At 37.8% G+C, this 25,459-nt stretch overlaps 1 protein-coding gene across 2 annotated transcripts; it reads left to right on the top strand.

Annotated features, from left to right (window-relative positions):
• Positions 1-642: 642 nt before the first annotated feature.
• LOC111657812 (serine/threonine-protein kinase DCLK1-like) lies at positions 643-19,471 on the top strand. 2 transcript variants are annotated; one of them, XM_023410131.2, is made up of 16 exons: positions 643-1,287; positions 1,686-2,068; positions 2,298-2,644; positions 10,975-11,074; positions 11,208-11,324; positions 11,679-11,773; positions 12,682-12,769; positions 12,865-13,058; positions 13,539-13,658; positions 13,883-14,029; positions 14,602-14,735; positions 14,906-14,983; positions 15,143-15,242; positions 15,387-15,467; positions 15,591-15,704; positions 17,303-19,471. In XM_023410131.2, the coding sequence occupies exons 2-16, from the start codon at positions 1,708-1,710 to the stop codon at positions 17,507-17,509; spliced, it is 2,283 nt and encodes a 760-aa protein (XP_023265899.1). In that variant the 5' UTR covers positions 643-1,287; positions 1,686-1,707; the 3' UTR covers positions 17,510-19,471. The 2 variants fall into 2 exon arrangements, with proteins under 2 accessions (XP_023265899.1, XP_023265900.1); XM_023410132.2 differs by having other exon boundaries at positions 15,146-15,242.
• Positions 19,472-25,459: the final 5,988 nt, after the last annotated feature.

A 25,459-nucleotide genomic window follows, 5' to 3' on the forward strand; every position in this document is an offset into this window, starting at 1 on the left:
GTGCCCTATAATAGAGTACATTTTTGTATTAGGTTGAACAAATTCAACTTGCTGACGGCCATAAAAGTTGGAATGTGTCCAAGACCTGCTCCCAGATCAATTGTTCATCCAAGGTGCAAGCCTTTGGAAGAGTGACACCCTTCTGTGAAGATTTTGATACAAAAACACGTGCAAATTACCCCTTAGGTGGTCATCTGCTCATACTTGTGTAGTTTTTGGTAATTCACTTGTTCCCGTTTCGTACTCGTCCTTCAGCCGCTCATTACTATCCACGCACTCCGGGTGTGACTGAACCAATTAAGTACCTACACCTGTGTGCCTGTGTGGTCTCAAAACAGAACAGATACGTAGGCACATCAGATTTGTAGTGCATAATTAGCTGTAACCAAGGATGTATTTTGCTCAGACACTTTGACTAGAAGTATTTTAATATCCATTTTCCAGCAATGAAATTAACAGTTCAACCAGAAGTAATGAAAGTCCCGGCTTGGGATGTTTGATACATCTGTTCGTTAGGCTTAGTTTGCTCAGCAATGGACCAAAGACTATATGCCTACATTATCATCACAAATGGTAAGTTAAATACATAAATGAAAAACGGCTAGAAAGTACTGTTGGTAATACATTCAAGTGCCTCTGAGCATTGCCCGCTGAGGGCTGCGAGTGGTGTTGTGGTTAAGTCTGGCTCCCCGTCGATATGTGTCCGTCTTTACCGTAAACCTGAACCTAACTTTGCCCCTAACCAGTTGAACCATAACCAGTTACTCTTCCCACCCTCGAGCCCGGAATCTAATGCCTACCCTGTTTGTTAGAGGTGAGACGTCCATTTTTAAAATTGGTGGCTTTGAGCTAATTAAATGCTTGTCTGTGGGTGTGTGGTAAATGGTGATTATTTTAAAAAAAATGTTATTTAATTAATAAATGTCCCAGGTCAAACTGAACGTGGACATGCGTCAAAACAATACGCACAGGTTTTTTGCGCATGCACGCTATTGCGCGCTCTGACAGCTATGTGCACGAGCAATGCTGACACCCGAGCAGCCCGGTGTAAATCACTGCAATGGCAGAGGAGTAAGGGAGGGTGGAGGACACCGACTACAGCCCTGCCTCCTCTCTACATGTGAGCACACAGCAGCTTAGACACACGACAGGCAGACAGGCAGAGCACCATCACAGGGGCAACAAAGGGACGCATGGTTCATCCAAGGCATCAAGTGAATAAATGATTCATTGAGACAAGTTGCACTTGCAGACACACGTTTGATTGCATCTGTCCTCACCTCAAAGGTAAGAGATTGCACCAAAATAAGAAAACCCATATGTTTTTATCCCGTTTTCCTGATATAGTATGTTTTTATGTGTATATATATATATATATATATATATATATATATGTATATTTACCTATTACAATAGGCTTTCAGCTAAGATCCCTAAACAGGTTTTTATGTTGATGTTGTATTACCCACTGCAAATGGATGTGAATTTCATTGCTATTAAGGTTTAATTTAGACACACCAGCATGAAATGGGTGTGACATGTTACTTCCTAATGTGTGTATTAGCAGCAGTAGCAGCCTCAATGCTTGTATCAGGAGTGTAGGCAGCTAGGCTGCTCTAATGCATTATATAGGTTCAAGTTAAAGAGCTTATTCACATGGTGAGCATTTTCTTTGTATTATTTAGGTTGCAATATTACTGAACAGTCATGGAGCTGGAGCACTTTGATGAGCGGGACAAGGCTCAGAGATACACCCGAAGGGGTTCGAGAGGGAATGGGCTCCCCAGTCCCACTCACAGTGCTCACTGCAGCCTATACAGAACCAGGACACTGCAAGCGCTGAGCTCAGAAAAGAAGGCCAAGAAGATTCGTTTCTACCGCAATGGGGACCGCTACTTCAAAGGGATTGTTTATGCCATTTCTCAGGAGAGATTTAGGTCTATAGAAGCACTCCTGGCTGACCTCACCAGATCTCTGTCAGATAATGTCAATTTGCCCCAAGGGGTGCGGACCATATATACCATTGATGGGATGACGAAGATCACCAACATGGACCAGCTGGTGGAAGGTGAGCAGTGTTCCTGAATGTTTGTAAGTTTGCCCCAGATTTAGTTTATATTGAGTAATGTGAGATCAGGTAACTCAACAGCAGATGCAGGTCAAAACAAAATGCATGACTTCCTCATTATTGTACAGCAGAAGTAACCTGTATTGCACTGTCCTGTGATCTTTGCTTTAATCTTAGCTGTTGTTGGTGAGCAAGTGGGTAATCTGCTAATGTGTTGATTTTTCTGCAGGAGAGAGCTATGTTTGTGCATCCATAGAGCCCTACAAGAAACTGGAATACACAAAGAATGTAAATCCCAACTGGGCGGTTGGTGCTAGGACTGCTGTGTCTGTCCGCGACCCTTCTTCCCTTGGTAGTGCAAAGGCTGGATTCCCAGAAACTAGAGAGAGCAAGGACTTCATTAAGCCCAAACTGGTAACCATTGTCCGCAGTGGAGTAAAGCCTCGCAAGGCCGTACGGGTCTTGCTCAACAAGAAGACTGCACACTCCTTTGAGCAAGTCATGACTGACATCACAGATGCCATTAAGCTGGACTCAGGAGTCGTCAAAAGGCTATTCACTGTTGACGGCAAGATGGTAGGTGTTAAGTTATCATTCTTAGGACTTTCTCTGAAGCTTACATCTGTTAGCTTATTTGTCAGACTTCTAATATTAAAAACATTTTCTAAGTGGGGCACAAATTAGAGATCATTCAAAAAAGCCATTGACTTTACTAGTCTAAGTTAAAACCAAAAAGTTTTTTTTTTTTTTTTTTTCCTCCCTATAATTTTGAAGTTCAACAACACCAACATTTTTTTTCAATGGACAACAGGCCTAGGAAAATTGTAAACTTAAAGAAAATAAGAACACATACATTATGGTGAATGTGACGACAGATGTGTGCATTATGCAACAGTACACCCCGAATTAAGGTTCATAGCTTTAACATAAGTTGTTTACGCATAAAAATATATGATATAATTTATAGAATATAATTAAGAAATATTTGATATTAAAAAAATCTACTTAATTTTGCAATGTCACATTGACATTTGCGCATCCTCTGTGCATGGGTTTCAGTGCACCCTTCACTCATAGAGGAAGCATTACACATGCATCATACTAGATACATAGTACACACAACTATGCCACCCAGAGCACAAATAGAGGAAACGCAGTTTATACAGGTATACACAGGTATAAGTTGTACAAGTGAAATTCTCTGTCTATATTTGGTTAAATCTGATGTAATAAAGCTGTTGGTTATGCTTGCAGTTGGTGAAGCTGGTTGCACATTTGCAGCTGACATAATCAATCAATCATTTTTGAAAAAAAATTTACCTCATTGCCATACATGCACTGTGACTGAATGTTTGCCTGTGAAGTCATAAAACAAAGCAGCTAGGACAACCTTAAGTGTTCTATACCTGAGAGAGTGCCATTATCCTGTGCCTTTTTCTCCACCACTAGTACATTAGTTGCTCACAAGTGGGGATACAGGAAGTATGCTTTTGCTGGATAGAAGTGAAAGGAGACTAGCATAATCTTTGTGTATTTGTTCATAGCTTAGCTGTGTGCAGTACCTACAGATTTGGCTGTGTTGATGGGTATTTTGCTATTATGGTTTAAAAACTCCTTCTACATTCTGTCTTCCCAGAGGTGGTACTCTCTCTCACACAGGGAGTTTAGCTCAGCATGTTGTACCTGAGGCAGACTTGGTACACATTTGTAGTCAAAGCAGGCTCAGTTTAGAAGAAAGCTAACTTTGCCTCTGACATTAGAGTCGGTTTGTTCGGTTCTTTATTCATGTCTCCGAGAATTGCTCCTTACCCAAAGAGTTAGACAGCCCAGAAGGTTCAAAGTCAACTGGGAGTATTTGCTAAATGTATTACGAGAAATAGGTTTCTAGGACTCCATCTCATATTCCTACCAACAGTGGCACACTATTAAATGGATATTCACTTAGTGAGCTTGTACCAGACAAATGGGCATTGAAATGAACTCTACGGACAGTACTCATTATTTACTTATGCTGATGTTATAATTCTTTTTAAATGTGGCTCATTTCACACCACATTGTAGCCATATGTTATGTTAATGAACATTATTGTGGATATTGCCGGCTTTTCTTTATGAGCTGATATGGATGGACAACACTTATGTTGCAACTGCAAATAGAATTGACAGAGCAATTAAGTTACAAATCATCCCACAGAAATAAGCATCTCTATATAACTAAACATATTTATAAACTCTATCACCTGCACTCCGTCTTAGTATCCTTATCAGAAATTTCTTCTTTTTTTCTTTTTTTTTTTTTCTCCTCATGGTTTCTATGGTGACATGGTTTCCTGAGCTGGTTGCTAAGGAACAGCCTCTGCGGCAGAGCAGTGCAGTAGTGATGTCAGGACTGTAGGTGTAGTGTGAGAGGGCTCATAGATGCAGTGCTTGGTCTGTCAGCCTTATTATACACATGACAGCAAGATGGAGCACATGGCTGGGCTATAATCCCAGGGTAGGACCTATTCTTTAGTATTATGTAGAGGGAACAGTTGGATTTTTACCCTAACAAACAAATCTGCCTCTCAAATCCTCTGAATTTTAAGAATATGGATTTAGTGAAGCATTAAATGGACATGACATTGCAACAGATCAAAGGTAGATGTCCTGTAAACTGTGTGACTGAAGCATTTGCTGCTTCCATTGTTTCTTCAGTTTAGTCATCTATGCTTCCTAATAATAAACAGTTGTATTATCTTCTTGGTAGTTCAGCTCTGTGCTCTATTTTCTGCTTTTTGTACATCTTGTCATGTTGTGACTCCAGATGGCCAAATAAGCATCCATTGGCATCAAAGGACCTGGTTTCATGGGTGTTTAACCTTTGGTAAATGACCTGCTTGTGCATTTGGTCCAGGAACACAGACATTGGCTGACTGTTGAAACAATTCATTCTAGAAAGTTTGTTTTATATGCAGTCACATTACTCTTGATTCTTCTTCTACAAAAGCAATGGGCAGATTATTTTTGGGATTTCTTGTTTATTCACATTTATTTTGGACTCATGATTCTATTAGTCAATCTGCTTAGTGGGTGGTTCTGCTTGATGACTGTGAACCCTCCCTACTGCTGAGTCACTCTGTAATGGTGCTCTTTCATGAGAGTCAGGTTTAACTTACCAAATGGACACAACCAAGTTAATAGTTAGGGGCTGCACTTTGTAAACGTCAGATGAAAATTATCAATAAAACATTATCCAAGTAGTGGAGAGAAAGCTATAGAGAAACAGAGGCACCCTGTGGATGAGGCCCTTTGAGGAAAGGAAGCACGCCATGGCCTGATGCAATCCTGCTGTTATGTATGGGATAGAGCAAAGAGTATTTGCATGACTGAGTAGGTCTGAGGAGACTTAGCCCATGGCATTCCAATCCCCACTGTAATGGATGTGGTTCTGCACTGTAATTGTATTATGCACACCACTAACATCTCTGTATCAGCAGGGTCCAACACTTCTTGTTGAAATAGATGTCAACAGCCACCCGAGGACAAAGCCTGGCTTGACATCAATATATGAAAGCGGAGGCTTAATCCTCCATGGTAAAATTATGTATCAGTAGATGTGATAAACAACTCATTTGTGCTTTCGGAATTAGATGCAGAATGGAAGTTGTTATGAGATTTAGGGTGCCCTTTGTGCCAGAGAGCAGAGTCTAACTTATGTTTTCCAGTCATTTCCTCATGTTGACCTTGATTCTGCAATTTTTATTTTTGGTTTGGCCTGCATGTGCCCACAATGAATCTCTGCTGGTCTCTGCTCATACTACAGATGTTACTCCAGATGTCATCTCTGTGCAGGTGCATAGTGGCTCATTGCCTTCTTAGAAAATCAGTTCTGTTTCATATATTGATTTTTAAATTATGATCACATTATATTCTCCTGCAGTTAAGCAGTTTTCATTTAAAAGTAAGCCTTTGCTTTAGATATCTGACAGAGATGGCATTCAAAGAAGATAGAAAGACAAACTTTCCTTTGGTTTGACTAACATTCTTTCTTTATATTTGCTATTTAATGTAAAAATATACTATTATAATTATTTACCTTTTTTTGGTATTGAAAGAATATCATTCGTAAGCCCTTCTTTTTTGAAACTTCTTACTGTAACTAGAGGGGACAAAGAAGGAGATGGGGAGGCTGTCTGGCTTTCCTCTCACCTACTGCTGTGACTTGGCTGTTAAACACAGAACAGTGATTTGCCCAGTTTCCCACTGCATGGAAGGACATTTTCTCTGTTATCCTCTTTTTGCACAGAGGGGCTACTAATTATGCTTGAGCTAAAGTTAGCGTTATACTTGAATTAACATACTGCAGGAACTTCACAGCATGCCAAATGAGTATGGTGAGCCATGTTAGTAAGACACTATTGGGTTTTGCATTAATTTATGATCTTGCAATGTTTACTCAGCATTTCTTGTTAGGCACTATTCTAAATTTTATTGCATGATATGCTGATAGATTTTCATATCAGCAAGAGAGTCTTTTTGAACACTTTTTTTCTGATTGTGAAAGTCATTGTTACAACTACTAAGGGCTATATATAGCCTAGTAACTCAAGACTAGAACATTATGATTAGGATTGGTAGAATATGTGTGGGCTTATATGTGTTTTAAAGTGTGCTTGGGTTGTGGTGTGTCCTTATGGATGTCAGCATTATGGTAGGTGCCGATTTGCACTTATTAAGGAAGCTATTACTCATATTTGTCTTTGCAACTGCAGTTATGTAACAGATTTCTACAGCAGACCTAATTTGTTTCTTGGATCATGTGTATGTCTATAAATACACCGTTTTACATCCTCTCCTCTTTCTGCTGGACATTTTTTTCTAAGCATGCGCACATGCAGTAGTGTATGGAAAACAAGTAGATTATAGCAAGTAACTGACCCTTGATTCCTGAAAACAAATTACTACTGCATTACTATATGCTCTCAAGTACATAAGGGCAACTCCTGCAAAATGCAACTAGAACCAGTTGAAAATTACATGTGAAGATGAGTCATGTTTCTCTGGCATGTTGAGTTACTGGATGCTGTGTTCAGTCTTCCACTTCAAAGGGGAGATTCAGCACCCTGGAGAGCGCCACCTGCTCCACCTCAGTTTGTGTCTTTTGTGTAATCTATGGTCTTTACCATGGCTAAGATTGATTAGCTTCTATAGTATACACACCTCCCATTGTGTTTTCTTTGGACTGAAGCAACTGGAACAACGCTTAAGCTTGCAGAAATCAAAATACCCTGACGATCAATATTTGCACAGGATGCTCAAGGACCATAAGGTGTGTGTATGTTCCAGGGGGATGGTAGGACTGATGGAGCTGCTGTGTCACAGAGCCAGCAGGCAAAAATAATCAATATAAATGAAACACATTTGTGATTGCCCTAGTTGTGCTATTCCATCATGAATTTAAAGTTTCCTATTTTCTTATATTTATGATGAATACAATTTAAAAGTAAAGGAGTGGCTCTTATTAAATTAAAAAGTTAAGAGTTAATAGAGAGTTAAGATCTTACATGAAGCAAACCATATTTTGACACTCTCAAATTGGACACTGTGTTAATGGCTTTTGCCCTTCAGCAGTTATCATCTACCATCTAAATCTAACACCATGATCCTATTGTGGAATAATGTCACTTCTTTCATGTCAGATTTACTTATTGTTTAAATGAAGTTAAACTTTTGGTCATTTTTGTTCAGTGGTTTTAAAGCTGAGAGTGGGAGTTATAGTGCAGACATCCACAGAAGGTCTGAAGCCTTCTTTGGAAGGTTATTCCATCTTGCCTAGACTGATGGTGACATTGTTCTGTTGTCTGCCGTTTGTACTGTTCAGTGCTTCAGATAGGATCTGACAGTGGATAGTAAAGTAGCCGTGTCCCTCTCATCGTCACAAAACTCAGCTGTGATTCTGTCTGGTCTCCTTGGCAACCACTGTGCAGCTGTCCTCCCTTTGGGATCTCACACTGTTTTGGGGGAGGGGTTGGGGGCAGGGGCCATCAGACTGGGGCGTATGCAGAGAAAAAGGCCATGTTAAGCCCCCCTCTGTGCTCAATGTTTATTTTAAGATTTCATGGCTGAATGACCTTTGGGTGTTAGGAGGTGGTTTTGCTGCAGGTTACTGAAACATCTATCCTTTTGTTTGGTGGATAATCCAACATTTCAATATTTTGAATAATGAATATTGAAACTACACACCTGTATTTTCTTAATTATTGGCAGTTTTAAAGGGTAAGTTTCTTCTAATGCTAAGAGACTAATTTTGACACCCAACTATATGTCCCAGTACAGCCTGGTACCACTGATGTTTCTTGTACTTTGTCCTGCCTGGCTGAAAGTACAAAATGAATGTCCAATAGTTTTCTGCAGTTGAATGACTCCAAATCAGAGGTGATTACAATTACCCCATTGACACTAGTACAAATACCATTAACAATCTCTCCTTGTCTGGATGCCTTATCAAATTATAATCTTTAAGAGGCCTCTAAATCTAGGTGTTATTTGACTAAATTGTCTTTCAGTGATTTTTTTATATCTGAGTCTTATTGCTGCCAGCAATCCTCCAGCAGGGCCCTACTAGCAGTACCAAAATCTTGACTTGTGACTAAAGCCCAGGGCTTTGATGTTCAGGGACCTCAGCTGAGCTGAACTCCCTGCCTGGAGATCTCAGGCAAGCAAACTTGGTAATAGTATTCTCTTTTTATTTACTTGCATTATCTGATTTTATCATAAAGCACTTTAACTTTATATAGCACTTTTTGAAAACAAAGTTATTATTATTATTAATAATAATAATAATAATATTATTGTTATTATTATTATGCTGGTTCGACTTGCATAAGTGCAGTCTCATTATTTAGTAGCCACACCCCATATGATGAGGGAGCAGTGGGCTTTATAGATTGTTGACTTTCTTACCTGGCCTTTGCTCCATGTCTCAGCACTGAAGCCATGTTATTAAACTCCTGCTGAGCTCTGCATGCTTCTTAATGAGACAATTAATAATGTATACACACATTAGATGTTTGCTAATGGCAGTCTTGATTTTGTTTTCAGATTTCAGTTTTCTAAACCATATTGTGTTCAACTACATTTTAAAAACACAACCATGAGGTTTTATCATATTTTGTTGATAGAGGTTTTGCTGAGTTCACCCCTCACTCCTCTGTAGAGGAAATGAAAACAGGTGCTCTCTGTTCGCGGGCACACTGCTGTAGTTAAGCGCATCAATAAGCCTTTTGAGGAGAAGGTCAGGACTCCATCAGCATCTTCATTTATTTATGACTACATCCACTGAAATGGGCTTCTGTATTAATGAGAGCTGCAGATGCATCAACTGAGCCATCCCATTTTCTTCTGTAGAAAAGTGAAAATGATTATCATTTACATTTCTCTCTTATTGAGATAAAAGGATATGTGGTAACCATGTTGTTTTAATGAAAGTTCATCAAAGCCATCCTCTGGCTTAAGGTAAAATCTAACCTCTTAGCATGTAACAGTTTCAGATTTTAATCTTATTTTGTGGATTCGGGTTATAATACCTTGATGTTTCTAATACTTTATATGCCATCACACATCAGATCTGGGCTAAAGGATCTAGTAAATTGTGAAAATGCCCTCAACACACTCACGTGACACTCTTGACATGAATGGCTCCTTTAATGGATGATGGTGTTAAAAACATGTTTTAACATGATTTTTATATTGAATGGCCCTGGACAATAGAGGGCAATTAACTTAATCTCCCACTAGGGTTGGAAAGAATTTAATGACCAGCAGACGTTATTGTCACAGACTGTACTGAATAAAATCAAGGTTTAAAAGAAGCTCGTCTTTTCTTAGTTGTTACCCTAGAGACATTTTCATCTGCAGCTAGGCTGATACACCAGTAGAAAGAAATGTTAATTCCATTATTCACATGCTGTACACACAGTAGCATTAATTTTTCCTTTGTACTTTGGCACTTTTGAATATGCAATTTCAGTGTGAGTGCTTTAAATGAAACTAAAGGAAATACTTTCTCTTACACAGAGATGGCCTGAATGTTGCTCTATCTGTATAGCTGTACTTACATTCATATAATTTAGATGAGATTTTCCCAAATATGATGAGTGATGGTAGGACTGTGTTAAAGTAAGTTGATTTTTTTTTTTAAAATATGCCTCTGACATAGAATATTTAGTACTGTGTATACCATATGTGTTCTATATTATAGAATAATCTGTACTGTATCCTTTTTATGCACAAATATGACACATTATCTTAATCATTGCTGCAATGTCTCATTTGAATTAGAATAAAAAAATCTTAGTTTAAGGTCTTTGGCATGTGAATGTATAGCACTTATATATACGTCATAATCTATTGGTAATTACAGATTAAGTCAAATCACTGTAATGTATATTTGCAATTTTTTATTTTTTTTTATTTTTCTTTGAAGTGATCGCCAGCCTAATGGTGTTTGCACATCTGAGTGTGAACTCGCACATTTCATTCAGTATTTTATATGAATGTCATTGTTGCCATGGTAATTTGCAGTCTGAAAACTATAAGACTCTCTGAGGTGTTTCTGTGGGTTTAAGTCACTGCCTTCAAACACTGAAATGTTACTCAATCTCTTGCAAGATGTTCCATTCTGAGTCTGAAAGCAATCCAAACTGACTAGGGAGTGCAGCAGCAGACTTTGTCAGTGTGCAGGTCTGTGCACTGACTGAAAAATATCTATACTTATGTTGCTTTCTTGTTGTTGTTGTTGTTGTTGTTGTTGTTGTTGTTGTTGTTATAGCAGTACTCTTTGGAATGAAATATTATTTACAGGATTACTTACATATCAAACTAGTTTTTTTTACTAAAACTGACAGAAACATCTCCATCTTTACCAGATCTCCTGCCTTCAGGACTTTTTTGGGGAAGATGACATATTCTTTGCCTGTGGCCCAGAGAAGTTCCGTTATCAGGATGACTTCAACCTGGATGAAACTGGTTAGTGTACTTTCATTTGTATCTACATTTTAGTACTACTAATATACAGTATGAGATGTTGTTGCCACTTGTGATATGACGTGGAGGAGGAAAAATGTTGCCATTTTGTCATACATTTTGTCCTTCTTTGCAGAATGCAGGGTGGCAAAGTCTGCATCATATGGCCGGCTCCCCTCCGTGCAAGGTCGCTCTTCTCCAAGAAGTGGTGGGATGTCCCGCAGAAGCAAATCTCCCTCATCCACTGGTTCTGGTGAGGCTGTGTGTATGTGTACTTTGTATGGCTATCTTCAAGGAAAAGTTGGAGTTTTAGACCTTGGGAGTGAGGACACTTTTGGAATGTGGGGACATTTTGTCCATTTCTCACTTTCTGACATGCTGTAAAAGGCTGTTTGAGGGTTAAGACTTGGTTTTAAGATTAAGGTTAGGGTAAGGGTTGGGGGTAGGTATTTAGATGTGATGGTTCAGGTTAGGGTTGAAAGTTTCAGTATATTTTCTTATAGGAATATATGTATACATGTACACTATGCATAAAAAACACATTGAATTTATTCTGCAGTATTTCATCTTGATACTGATTTTGTCTCGATTTCTGCTATACCGACAGCTAATGGCACTGCAGGCAGTCAACTGTCCACACCTCGATCTGGAAAGTCTCCCAGCCCCTCTCCAACTAGTCCAGCTAGCCTCAGAAGAAGACAGGTAATAAAAATTGATGTACCAATAAATAAATAAATAAGTTCTTAAATTCATATCATACCAGAGATGCTTTGTTAAGGAGTTTGACAATTCTTTTCATCAATTAATAATATTTAAAAGTATTATAGTGATGTGGAATTAAACAGATATGTTGTAGCTTATTGATGGGAATAAATTTAATAACTATCAGAATATTGCCTAGCAAGATGTGTGAGCCTCCACCAGCTATACATCACTGGCCTTTCTGTTTGTTTTTGTTTATCAGTAATGTGAGTGGAAATACTGCTAGAGATATCTGATAGATCTCAAAAAGATGGCATGAGTGATCACAGATCTGTGTACACAGGTGTGTAGATATAAATATCAGCTTTATATACAACATGTTTCTGAGTTCGGGGAAAAAAAAACCCCAGCCAAACATCAACACAGGCTGTGTTTGTACATGTATTACAGCTAGCTTTTGAATGAAACCTGCCTGTATTCCAGCTTCACATTTTCACTATGATTATCATAGATCTGGGGAGGACAAGCTCTGAGGCAGGCAAGTTCTGAGACTGAATAGCACAGTCAACTATGGATTGACAAACAGTTATCAGTGATGCCATCATTAATTAATCAAAACGCTGGCTTGGGTTGGTATTGTGGCCATGGAGTGGAGGATATTACTTTCTCTCTGTCATCTTGAACCATATGCCAGTCTGCTGGTGAAAAGGTTATAATGTTTCACCACGCTGGATTTATTTTTATCTAATCTCAAACTGCATACTCAAGGCTGGCAGAGTGGAACAAATAGGCTTTGTAAAAGCTGGCTGTAATCACATTTTTACAAGCTTTGCCTTCTCTGAAGTTTGTGTAAGACAAGTACATCAGTGTGTCTTTCATTCTCACTCAATGGCTGTCTGTCCTTCCAGGGATCTCAGCACAGTGGCTCTTCACTCTCTTTAGCCTCAACCAAGGTTTGCAGCTCGATGGATGAAGGAGATGGGCCCGGCAGTGAAGGTAAGACATTTTTTATAAAGCATAGATATACCGGAAAAAGACTTTTGGCAAATAAAGTTTTGGCTGCTACTTACAATATACCTTTTATATTACAGGTCTTCTTTTATTTTGCTCTACAGCTGAGCTTATGGATGACTACCCTTCTGTCCCTGCCCCCATAGCAGAGAGGTACAAAGTGGGGAGAACTTTAGGGGATGGAAACTTTGCTGTGGTCCGGGAGTGTGTGGAGAAATCCACTGGAAGAGAGTACGCCCTGAAGATCATCAGCAAAGATAAATGCAGGGGAAAGGTGGGCTGTCTGCACATCTGTTGACTTCATCTTTCACAAGATTATCAAACCACTAAGTTTGGGATAATTTACTGTTCATTCACTCAAGTTCTCAAGTTTTTTTTTGGTTTTTTTTGTATGTAATATTGATGGAGCACTGTTGTGGATGCTCATTCGTTTTCTTTATTTTCTTCATTGGTCAGTAGATGGTGCTCTCTCTTCTGGGACTAAAATCCTTGATCTTAATTTTCTTTCTTCCTTTTTCCTGTTTTGACAGTATTGCCAGATAAGCTTATTTAAGTAGTGTTAACGAGTATCCAAATGATTTCAACTATCATTCAAAATTTGTAAAATCTTTCTGGAAATAGTTCCTTCATATTTGCTCTGAAATGACCGTGAAGGAGGCTCCCCACTCACATTCCGCTGATATGTATGTGTATATATATTTTCACTATACAGTGTTTATGTATTTTCTGTGAATACATTTCCTTTATTTACCAGGAGCACATGATCCAGAGTGAAGTGTCAATCCTTCGCCGTGTGAAACATCCCAATATCGTACTTTTAATCGAAGAAATGGACACCCATAATGAGCTCTATCTTGTAATGGAGTTAGTGAAGGTACTGCATGTTGGTTGATTCTCGCAAAGAAATTTCATTCCGAAATGCCACATTTGTATTTTGGGGCTTATTGTGACATGTGGTATTCTGTCCATATTCTTGTTTTTTTTTTTTTTTTATGTTTATGTAAAATTCCCTAAACCCACCAGGGCTGCATCAGCCTTTTAAAATTGCTGAAAACTAGCAACTGTTACTCTTTCACATCCCAAATACTCTTTCTCCAGGGGGGTGATCTCTTTGATGCAATCACGTCTTCTAACAAATACACAGAACGAGACGCGAGCTGTATGCTGTTCAATCTGGCAAGTGCCATCAAGTACCTGCACAGCCTCAATATTGTCCACAGAGACATAAAACCTGAAAACCTGTTGGTAAGTATGACACTACAAAGATTCTGTACTGACACTCCCTCACTCCTCATGGGTCCAGTACTTTATTAATCCTCTTGCCCGTTCCTTGTCACTTTTATCCAAAGTTCATATGTACAAGCTTACAACTAACATTAGGGCATGCAATGACTGAAATTTAGAAAATTGTGAAATGAAATTACTCTCCACAACTCCACAAGGTATATACTTCATATATATCATTATCCCACTGTGGTCATTTGGCATTCACAGTTCTAACACATCCCACCTGTAAACTCTAAAATCTAGTTTTAGAAGCACAAGACACGGCTGCAAAAGAATGAGACCAAAACAAGATACCTACCTCAAAGTTAACTCATTCACAACTGCAGTTATTTTGTTTTAATGTTGCTCTTTGTTATGTATTTTCATATTATGATTTAAGCAAAAATGATGAATTTGAGTGATATTCCTTTTTGTGCTCAGTGTTATTTAATTTTCTTACCACATCAAACTCAATAGAATCTTTGCCGCAGCCAAGAAATAATTTCTGTTGATCTTTTTGCTCACCAACTCTCATTGTGTGTATTACACAGGTCTATGAGCACCACGATGGTAGTAAATCTCTGAAACTAGGTGACTTTGGCTTGGCTACTGTTGTCAATGGGCCCCTCTATACTGTGTGTGGCACACCCACCTACGTAGCACCAGAAATCGTTGCTGAGGCAGGGTGAGTCAGAGGAGTTACATCATCAGCTTCATGAATATTAGGACATTTGTTGTGAAAGAACAATGTTCAAAATCTCCCTTAACAGCTGCTGCAGTAATATTTGTGTGCTATTGCTAATTGCAGGTTTGTTTAGTCTCTCTGATACCTGATACCTTCCCCTTCAATTACAGATATGGCCTCAAGGTTGACATTTGGGCAGCTGGTGTCATCTCTTACATACTGCTGTGTGGCTTTCCTCCTTTCCGTGGGTATGTGCTATCAGGAGGCTTTCTTTGATATTGATGTGATTAAAACATAATACATCTGTTTAATTTGTCTAAATCACATTGGTCAAAATGCCCATGGTATGCCATCACATTAAAGACAATTATGTGGAACCTAGTTTTATGAAATACTTGTCATTTCAGCAGCAGTGGTGAGGATCAGGAGGCTCTCTTTGAACAGATTTTGAGGGGCCAGCTGGACTTCCCTGCACCATACTGGGACAATGTGTCTGACACTGCCAAGGTTTGTGTCTAGAAGTGCTCTCCTGATCTGCTATCTCTGGGATAGACTCTGGAGTTTCAAATTGAGCAGTGATCTGTTGCTGTGGTTTCTCAAACTACATTATTTTACTAGGTGCCTATGACTCAATAACATGCCTTTCTTTAGGCTCTAATCACTGAGATGCTGCAGGTAGAGGTGGATCAGAGATACACAGCTGTACAGGTGCTCGATCACCCCTGGGTCAATGTAAGTTCAGTGTTTAGTCCTTTCACCAGAATCACTCTTGTACATTCGACTGCTGCTAAGAAGCAGTATGCAGTGTGATACAGCAGGTGGAGTTGCTAAAGCTTTGTTCTTTGTATTTTCCAGGCTGACGGTGCGTCAGAGAAGGAACACCAGTTGCCTGTGGCTGGGAAGATCAAGAAGCACTTTAACACCGGGCCTCGGCTCAACAACACCACAGCGGGAGTGTCAGTCATTACAGTAAGCATTGATATATATACCTCTCCACAAAATGACACTGCATGCAGTTCTCCATCAGTAGATTAAATTTTGACTTTTTTATGAATCAGCTTTAGCGATGATGCTTTGAATGTCATTCAAAATTGAAAAACCTATAGCTTTGAATTTTGAATCAGTGTTCCCCATATGCGCTTGCCTAACTCCTGAAGTGTGCAAAAATGTTCTGTCTTTATTCTTTGGATTTCATTCAGATTCATTTGTTTTAAGTTGAAGTTTTGCAAAGCAGCAAATAAATCCATTACCTTTTTTTTTTTTTTTTTTTTTTTTTTTTTTTTTTGGGAATTAATACCTTGGCAACTTCTCTGGTTTATTCTGTGTACACATCCGTTCATCCATCTGCTTCTTGCTGCAAGTTCTTCCTGTGTGTGCTCTGGCCTCTCATCCTGTTTCAGATGGACTGTCAGCACTGTTGTTAGGAGATCTTATAAATAACAAAGTTGGCCTACAATGACTTGGTTTCAGTAGATGTGATTTCTTGAGTAGTTCTAAAGTTGAGCTGGATTTGTACAATTGGCAGAAAGATGAAAAACTTATTCTGGAAGTCAGATAATGCCTAGTTTTTACTATTTGCCATTGATGGGGAGAGGATGGGGGGGGGGGGGGGGGGGGGGTGTCGGTTGAATTCCTCTGCATTTCTCGTGTCTAGCATTTTTATTTACTTTGCAGTTAAGCCCTGCACTCAGTTGTCAGTAGCCAAATGGAAATATTTCTGACATTTCACAGAATTTCGGTTAACAGTGACATGACACGTCTCTTCCAGTTTTTTCCTTGTCATACCAGCAGTTATAACAGAGTTGTGCGTCTTAATGTTAATCAGGTCAGTGATTCTTTGAGTTCAAGGTGATGCGCTGAGTTGCACTCATCTCTCTCTGCTCAGCCGGACCAGGACTTTACCATCCAGAGGTCAGGGTCTTTGGACCACTACCAGCATCCAGGATTGTACTGGATAAGGTATGACACAGCATAGTGCCTAATATGCAGTGCTTCCATGGCAAAGTGCTGGCAGTCTCCATTTCCCATCCCCCCCCCCCAAAGGATTTGACCCATTGCCCATCAATGGTGCCCTTTTAACGGCTCGCCCTAATTTACCTCATCAGATTCATCACTTTATCACGTTATTTCATCTCACTAGTGCTGTGGCTGTTTCCTCTCGCCTGGTCGTGCTGTTTACTTGCTATTTACTTAATCTGCATAGAGAAGCTATGCATCTTAATGCTACATGTGTTTGAGGGTCCATGTGACGCATTGAGCAACTGGATTTTGTTTCATGATCTAAATGCATTTAGCATTAAGTGCTAAGTGGTGCCACTGACACACAGATGAGCTCTGCACTTGTTTGTAGTGTCATAAGATGAAGTTAAACATCCTCTGTCACAAGAACTTAAACCTTTTAAGGAGAGGAGGTTGTGAGGCAAATGCAGTTTTTCTGATACAACTGCATGCTACCATTGGCTGAACTATATTTTAACAAGTGCCTCTGGTGGTTGCGTGGATTCCCCTCCTCATCTCTGTGGTCTTGTGGAGAACCTAACAGTTGCTGCTGTGTCACCCTCTCTCAGACCACGCCACTTGATAAAGAGAAGCAAGTTTTCCGACGAAGACGCTACCAGGATGTGAAGTCTGCACCCAACCTCCCACGCAGTGTTGGTGCCAGCGCCTCCCACAGTGCCAACCCTGGCATCTTCCCTGTTGACTTCAACTCTGAGTCTGAAGATCATTCCCCAAGTTCGGTTGACACTGTCCGTTCACCCATCTCTCCGTTCTAGCAGCCTTCCTGAGGGCACAGCACCGTCCATCCCTTCAGAGGGTTGAGTGCAAAACGGAACAACCCAACATTGGATTCAGTCTGCTGACTTGGACATTCACAGACTGCATATTTACCTGTACCTATTTTTTTTTTCCTGTCATAGTACTTTTATTTCAAGTCCAAAATACACTGATCAGATAAAGGGGCAGTTAGTCTCTGGATCAAAGAATACACAATAAGAGCATGCAACAATCTTTAATATAGTTTCCCTTTTCTTTCTTAAAAAAAAAAAAAAAGCCACCAAACTGTATAAGCCTTATTTCTACACAGCAAGCACTGGTTCATTGTAGTACACTAGGGCCCTCTACTGGTTTATATTGTACACTGCAGGAAAGATGGCGTGCTTCATGAAGCACTTTGCTTTTTAATGGAGGGTGTAAATGCAAGACATTGAAACCTTTAGCTTCTAAATATTAAATTACATAACTTTGTGATATGACAAGTTTGGTGCATATAATTTACTGTATGGACTTAAACACAAATGATTGTTTGATAATAACCCTCACAAAACAGCATTAATAGTAACAGTCACCTCTCTGTTGTACAGTGTAACATTTAGGTTACTTTGCTGTGGTACTTGAGGTTCTGGTATATAAACCTTAGGCACTGTTTAAGAGAATTTTAAGAGGACATGCTGCTATTATTGTACCATAAGCATTATCTGTACTGAACAGATCTTTTGTAGGATTAGTATTGTCCTGCCACCCAGTAGCTTGGCTCGTAGAGAATTGAGGGCACTTATGTTTGACTGTTGATGGTCCAGCTTACCTGTGTGCTTGAGGATGATTATTTAAGCATTAGCTTTGTTACATGTCTGTGAGAGTGTGGTTGTAATTTGGTGATGGTGCAGATGAATCTTAGTGCTGTGTAGCTGGTAGTAAGTGCATGTGTAAAACCTTGCCTTGGCACATGTGGATTGAAGTGCAATTAGGTGTACTGCCCAATGAGCACACTATCAAATTTGTCCTTCACATGCTGGAGTAAGTGAGAATGGATCTGTTGCTGGTATTATTGGTATCCAACTGACGCATTTCTCTATCACAGGGGGCAGTTAACTCTTGTGGAACATCGGGATTGTTTTTCACACACAGATAAGAAACAGGTTAAATGTTGGTAAACAGCAGTGCTTCCAGTAAAATCCATTATTTTAATATTTGTTCATACAGAAATTTTGTTGAACTTTTTTAAATAATCGGATCAAACAACATAACCAAGACCACTTCATACATTGGTTCATCAGAGACAAAATATTCATGGATGTGAATGTCCGCTTCTGTAACCTGCATGTCTGATAATATGCATCCTAACTCAGTTGTTCTGGTCTTTTACTATTCGATATACGCCTGTCAGATATGAAACCATTTCTGTTGTCATTGTTCATGCTGTCTTGATGAATGCAGTTCAGTTAAGGCAGACTATAGCCATTCATACTACAGTTGAGTTAACTTGTATATACGTATTTTAACAGAAATGTAATATCCCACCACTCACTTTGTTGTTAAAGGGCTTCTTAGTTTTTGACCTGAAGGGGGTGAACCATAAAGCACAAAGAAAGAAAGTTGTTACAGCAACTTTTTGGGATTGTTTGTTTTCAAGACGGTGTATGATTTTCATCATCTGAAAAAACATGTCATGTTTGTATACAGTTTGACAAAATGGTACTCAAAGACAACTGGGAATGTCACTGTAATGTGGAAGCAGATGGAGAATGTGAATGCTGTATTATATTCATCCATATTCCATTAATGTAAGAACATTATAAAACCTGCATAAGGAAAAAAATGGTTATACACTTCTTTTCAATTCATTAGAAAAAAAAATATATAGTTCAAAGCAAACTTCCACCAATGTACTCTGCAAAGAAACTTAACCTGGAAATAAAAAAGATTTAATTAATCTGGGTCAGCAGTTTATCTCCATGAGTTGCTGGATAACTGTTCTTTATTGCAACAAATCCAGACAGCAGATGGCAGTATAACCAAACACTGAACGTATGTCTCCAGTAAAGTTCCACCTTCAGTTATTCATTTATATCATTCATTTACTGAGCTATAGTTATACACACTTTAATTGGAATGCATTAATACCTGTGTGAATCCTTCAGATGCAGTTTAAACTCCTACATGAGTAAAATCTCAACAAGAAATACTCCTGAGACCGATATTTATTCAGTTTTATTAAAAACAAAAAAATGATAGCAGTTGAATTTAGTTATTAATTTTGATATAATCAAATAAGCTTCAAACATATCTTACCTTTTCCAAAATGTGTGCAAAATTAATCATAACATATCTTAAAATGTTACATAAAATAAAAATGCACAGCTTAATGCCAACATTAACTACATTTTTTTTTTTTTGTCAAACAAATGTAAATTCACAACACTAAATGATTTCACAGGAAAGCAAAGTGAACCCAATGCCTTCAGAGGCTCTTAGCATGCAAACTTCAGCTTTGGGTAGGGTGGTGTCTTGTAGCACCACTAGAAAATCAAAATCCAAAGTCAAAACCATTTGCATATTTTTGTTCATTTTAAATTGTCAGCTCAGTGACCGACTTCTCATTTCAGCAATTAAATGCAGACACAATTGCTTTCATATTACCAAAAATAGACCATAGTCACTTTTGGAACACTCGCCTGTTCATCATTAGATAATTTATTGTCACGCAGCTGAAAACCTTCCTTAGACCTTTTCTGCAAGTGATAATAGTTCTTACCAATGCATGGTGTTACAGAATGAACCTGTGTTCATGATTTCACCGATTTTAAAATGAAGGAGCAAACATTTTGCGCAAAAATAGACAAACAGAAAATTTGAGTATTACTGTTTTCAGTTCCAACAATTGTAGAACGTCTTAAAAATGACACTTTCTTTTTACAAAATGTCTCGAATCTTTACCACAAAGACGTTAACAGTCGTGAAACTATCCAACAAATCCATTATTTGATCGTCTGCACGTTTTTTGTAAGAAACTGAAATGACAAAAGAAAAGCTTGATAACTGCTGTTACAAATGTCCCACTTGTATCATTTCAAGATCTTACAGTCAGTAATTTTATTTCTTTGCCATTAATAAACAAAATAGTCCTCATTTTAAAGTAAGTATGGAAATATCACAATTATCCTCTTTGACATAATAAAAAAAAAACAAATACTTCACAAAGGACTAAGCTCACACTGAATTTGACTTTTCTTCCATATAGACATTTAAACACAACAAATTAGCAATGAACATTTTGTCTTTTCACATACACATACATTTTGACCACTGTAAATAACAATGAGCAAACAATGGTCATATACGTATATTACTAACCAACTAATATCTGTGTGCAATGAAGACATTTTGGACATCTATACATGGTTCACATGATTGAAATGTTAACATGGTGGCTAGTCTAACAGCATTTAGATCTTTATCTCAACCTTTACAGGAAAGAAACACTTTACACTGTCCATATTTACAGGTTAGCTTTTTTCCTATAAAAGTGTTCCAGTTGAGATATGTATCTGTCATACAAATGTTGTATAAATGCTCTTAACAGAGGATTCGTTTTGTTTTGCATTTTCACAGTTTGAAACAGGAACTTCAAAGCTTACATTAAGTCTGTTTTAAACTTAACTGTGTAATTGTGTTAACTTAAGTTGATCTCAGTCTCTCCTTGTCCAGAACAACACACCTGCTTCACTCAGTTGTGGAATTGCTTCTGCTGGTGCTCAGGTAAGACATGAAAACCAACACAAAATGTTCGGCAACAGACAATTGGCAACAAGTTCACCTGAACAAGGGGCCAGATGAACATGTGGGCGCACCCCTTGTTCTTTATTAGCTACACCATGCTGATGTTCTCCAGTCCACTGGATCTCCTCTATGCAGTGTGGGTCTTCAGCAGCACTGTCCAGTCACTGGTTGGTAAGTGTTCTCTTAACCTTCTACACTTGGCTTCTGCTGCGTGGATCTCTTGCCTCAGTACCTGTTTTGATGCTCATAGTGCCACCGGTTGAAATCGATATTAAATGCCACAATACTGCCAGAGGCCATGCCTGTGATCAAAGTCCTGAAGAGAAAAAAACACCATGAAAAAATTACATGAAATCCCAATTTCAGCAAACAAACGCACTTAGTAAAATGTAGGAAAAAAAAAGAGATTATTTACATGTATATGAACATTTTGTTAAAATGCCCATTGTGGTGAATGAAACAAGCGTAGTAGGTCATCAGGGGCTGTGACAGTAAATTACCGCGTTTCTCTGACAACTGAAATACCCCATTGAGTCCTAGTGTTTTTCTGAAAACCCTTTGCCCTTGTGTCCACGGCTGACTGGTATGTAGGAAAAGCAGCTGATTTCACAGGGTCGTCTTATACTACTACACCCCAAGGGCTTAAATGCTCAAGCACAATGAACAGAGCTGCAGCAGAATGCCCGTCTGTAAATGGTGTTACACAGCACGGCTCACTAGTGTTACCTAATGTCAACCTACTGTGGGAAAGAGACTATGACTGAATCAAGGGGTTCTTAAAATATTTCACTTAAGTGATTTGTTAAGTGATGGAACAAATGTTAAATAGCATGTCGTACATAAATTCATATTTTTAGCCCGTGATGTGAAATTTATCGTGATGCTTAGTTTACACTAGGGATTGACTGATAAGGTTTTTTCAGAACTGATTCCGATTATCAGTAATCAAGATGACTGATATCTGATATTTGGAGCCGATATGCCAACATAAAAACTACTGCTGTATAAGGACACTCACCATGGCTTTCAGGCGTTTCTATTATTTTGTCCTCCCCATTTATATTAGTGAAAGTAGGCTAAATAACAGAAGCATTTCTGTATAATGTAATACAGCTACACACACTACATCCTCCATAGCAACTGTGATGATTTACTGCAGGACTGTTGTATAAGACTAGATTAGTTTTAGCTAATAAACTGACAACTGAGTGTATATTAGGGATTATCAGTTGTATGCACAGGCTGCAAAGAGCCTGACTGGAATTAACTGTTTGATTTCGGTGCTGCTCTTACCTGTGAACTGATTCACCTGGCAACCTAAATATACTCTTTAATTTAATATTACCATCAACAAATAAGATGTTTAACCCCTCCCCTTTTAAAATGTAATGCATTAACTCGTTTACTCAGAAATATTTTTTGTTATTGGTTAAAAAAACATAACGATGCTGGCAATCAGAAAATGATGATTATTACCACTGTTAATCGTTCAATCCATAATAGTATGGCACAAAAATAGCCTTAGTGTACTAAGGCATAAAAAGTCATGGTTTAGTAAGGTAGAAAAACGTCATAGTATAGTGAGGTATCAAAATGTCAGAGAATAGTACGGCCAAAAGACGTCAATGTATAGTGAGGCATTAAGTCATAATATAGTAAAACTCCTTACAGAATGGCTCCATGCCGAGGATTCGAACCCAGAACCTATTCATAGTAAGGCAGCAGTTCTAACCACTGTACTACCATGAAATCACAAAATAGAGTTTTGTGTAGTAAGCCTAAAAACATAAAAAAACACCACAGTATAGTGAGGCATAAAAACATCAATAAAAAGTCATGATATAGTAAAGTAAGGCATAAAAATGTCATGGTATACTAAGGCATAACCTCAAAAAACTTCACATTATAGTAAGGCATAAAAATTTCATTATTGTACTAAGGCACAAAAAGTCAAGGTTTAGTAAGGTAGAAAAAGATCAAAAACATAGTATAGTATGGCATAAAAACGTCATAGTAAAACTCCTTACCTTATTGTGCAGTATATTGAGGCATAAAAACATCAATAAAAAGTCATGGTATGAGGTATAAAAACGTCATAATATACTAAGGCATAACCTCACAGTATAGTATGGCATAAAAATGTCATTAGTGTACTAAGGCATGAAAATTTCATAGTATAGTAAGACATAAAAATGTCGAATAGAATAGTAAGGGATAAAAAGTCATGGTTTCGTAAGGTAGAAATATGTCAAAAACGTCATAGTGAGGCATGAACACGTCAAAGAACATAGTATCCTGAGGCATAAAAAGTCATGGTATAAGGTATAAAAATGTCATTAGTGTTCTAAGGCATAAAAACATCAAAAAATGTCATAGTATACTATGTACTTTCATTCCTTATCATACTATGATGTTTTTAATGACTGTTTATGCCTTAAAACACTGTTTTTTCGACATTTTATGCCATATAATACTATGATGCTTTTTGATATTTTTGTGCCATACTATACTATGACGTTTTATGACCGTTTATGCCTCAAAATACTATGATTTTTTTTGACGTTTTATGCCATATTGTACTGTGATGTTTTTTGGCATTTTTATGCCTTACTAAACTATGACGTTTTTTGGCATTTTTATGCTTCACTATACTATGTGAGTCTATTCTTTAACATACTATGACAGTTTTATGACTGTTTATGCCTCAAAATACTATGTTTTTTTTGACGTTTTTTTTGACATTTTTAGGGCTTACCTTACTGTGTTGTTTTATCCCTTACCATATTGTGACGTTTTATGACCGTTTATGCCTCAAAATACTATGATTTTTTTTTGACGTTTTATGCCATATTGTACTGTGATGTTTTTTGGCATTTTTATGCCTTACTATACTATGTCGTTTTAGTCCTTATCATACTATGATGTTTTTTTGATATTTTTGTGCCATACTAAACTATGACGTTTTTTGGCATTTTTATGCTTCACTATACTATGTGAGTTGATTCTTTAACATACTATGACAGTTTTATGACTGTTTATGCCTCAAAATACTATGTTTTTTGACATTTTTCTGCCATATTGTACTGTGATCTTTTTTGACATTTTTAGGGCTTACCTTACTGTGTTGTTTTATCCCTTACCATATTGTGACGTTTTTATGCCTTAAAATAATGTGACGTTTTTTTATAATTTCATGCATTACTAAACTATAAGGTTTTTTGGCATTTTTATGCCTTACTATACTATGTCCTTTTATTCCTTATCATACTATGATGTTTTTATGACTGTTTATGCCTTAAAATACTATGATGTTTTTTTGACATTTTATGCCAAACAATACTATGATGCTTTTTGATATTTTTGTGCCATACTATACTATGACGTTTTTTGGCATTTTTATGCCTTACTATACTATGATGTTTTTATGACCGTTTATGCCTTAAAATACTATGATGTTTTTTTGACGTTTTATGCCATACTATCCTAAAGGAGTTTTAAATCGAAAAAACAACTGGACTTGATGGGACTGGTCCCAGCCTGGTCAGATGCGTACATGAACTGATGAAGCCTCTTGGATGAGAGGTGAAACGTCTTCCCAGACAAATAATCATGTCCATTTGTTTTTTCGATTTAAAACTACTAAAACTACTATGACCTGGACAAATGAGAATATGCACAGGCTGATGCCATACTATACTATGACGATTTTTCATATTTTTATGCCTTCCTATACTATGTCGTTTTATTCCTTATCATACTATGATGTTTTTATGACTGTTTATGCCTTAAAATACTGTGATGTTTTTTTGATGTTTTATGCCATACTATATTATGACATTTTTTGGCATTTTTATGCCTTACTATACTATTTTGTTTTATTCCTTATCATACTATGATGTTTTTATGACTGTTTATGCCTTAAAATACTATGGTTTTTTGACGTTTTATGCCATACTATACTATGACATTTTTTGTATAATTTCGTGCCACAATAAACTTTAAGGTTTTTTGGCTTTTTTATGCCTTACTATACTATGTCGTTTTATTCCTTATCATACTATGATGTTTTTATGACTGTTTATGCCTTAAAATACTGCAACGTTTTTTTGATGTTTTATGCCATACTATACTATGACGATTTTTCATAATTTTATGCCATACTATAC

The sequence above is a fragment of the Seriola lalandi genome, unplaced genomic scaffold, assembly GCF_002814215.2.
Source record: "Seriola lalandi dorsalis isolate HSWRI2012SDOR001 ecotype SW California unplaced genomic scaffold, Sedor1 jcf7180002054413, whole genome shotgun sequence".
Taxonomy (NCBI): Eukaryota; Metazoa; Chordata; class Actinopteri; order Carangiformes; family Carangidae; genus Seriola; species Seriola lalandi.

What these genes read in the sequence shown, in the direction of transcription:
- LOC111657812 (XM_023410131.2), top strand. Translation starts at nt 1,708, where the DNA reads ATGGAGCTGGAGCACTTTGATGAGCGGGACAAGGCTCAGAGATACACC. An exon ending in CATGGACCAGCTGGTGGAAG is followed by an intron (nt 2,069 to 2,297) that starts GTGAGCAGTGTT and finishes ATTTTTCTGCAG; the next exon opens with GAGAGAGCTATGTTTGTGCA. An exon ending in GAAATCGTTGCTGAGGCAGG is followed by an intron (nt 14,736 to 14,905) that starts GTGAGTCAGAGG and finishes CTTCAATTACAG; the next exon opens with ATATGGCCTCAAGGTTGACA.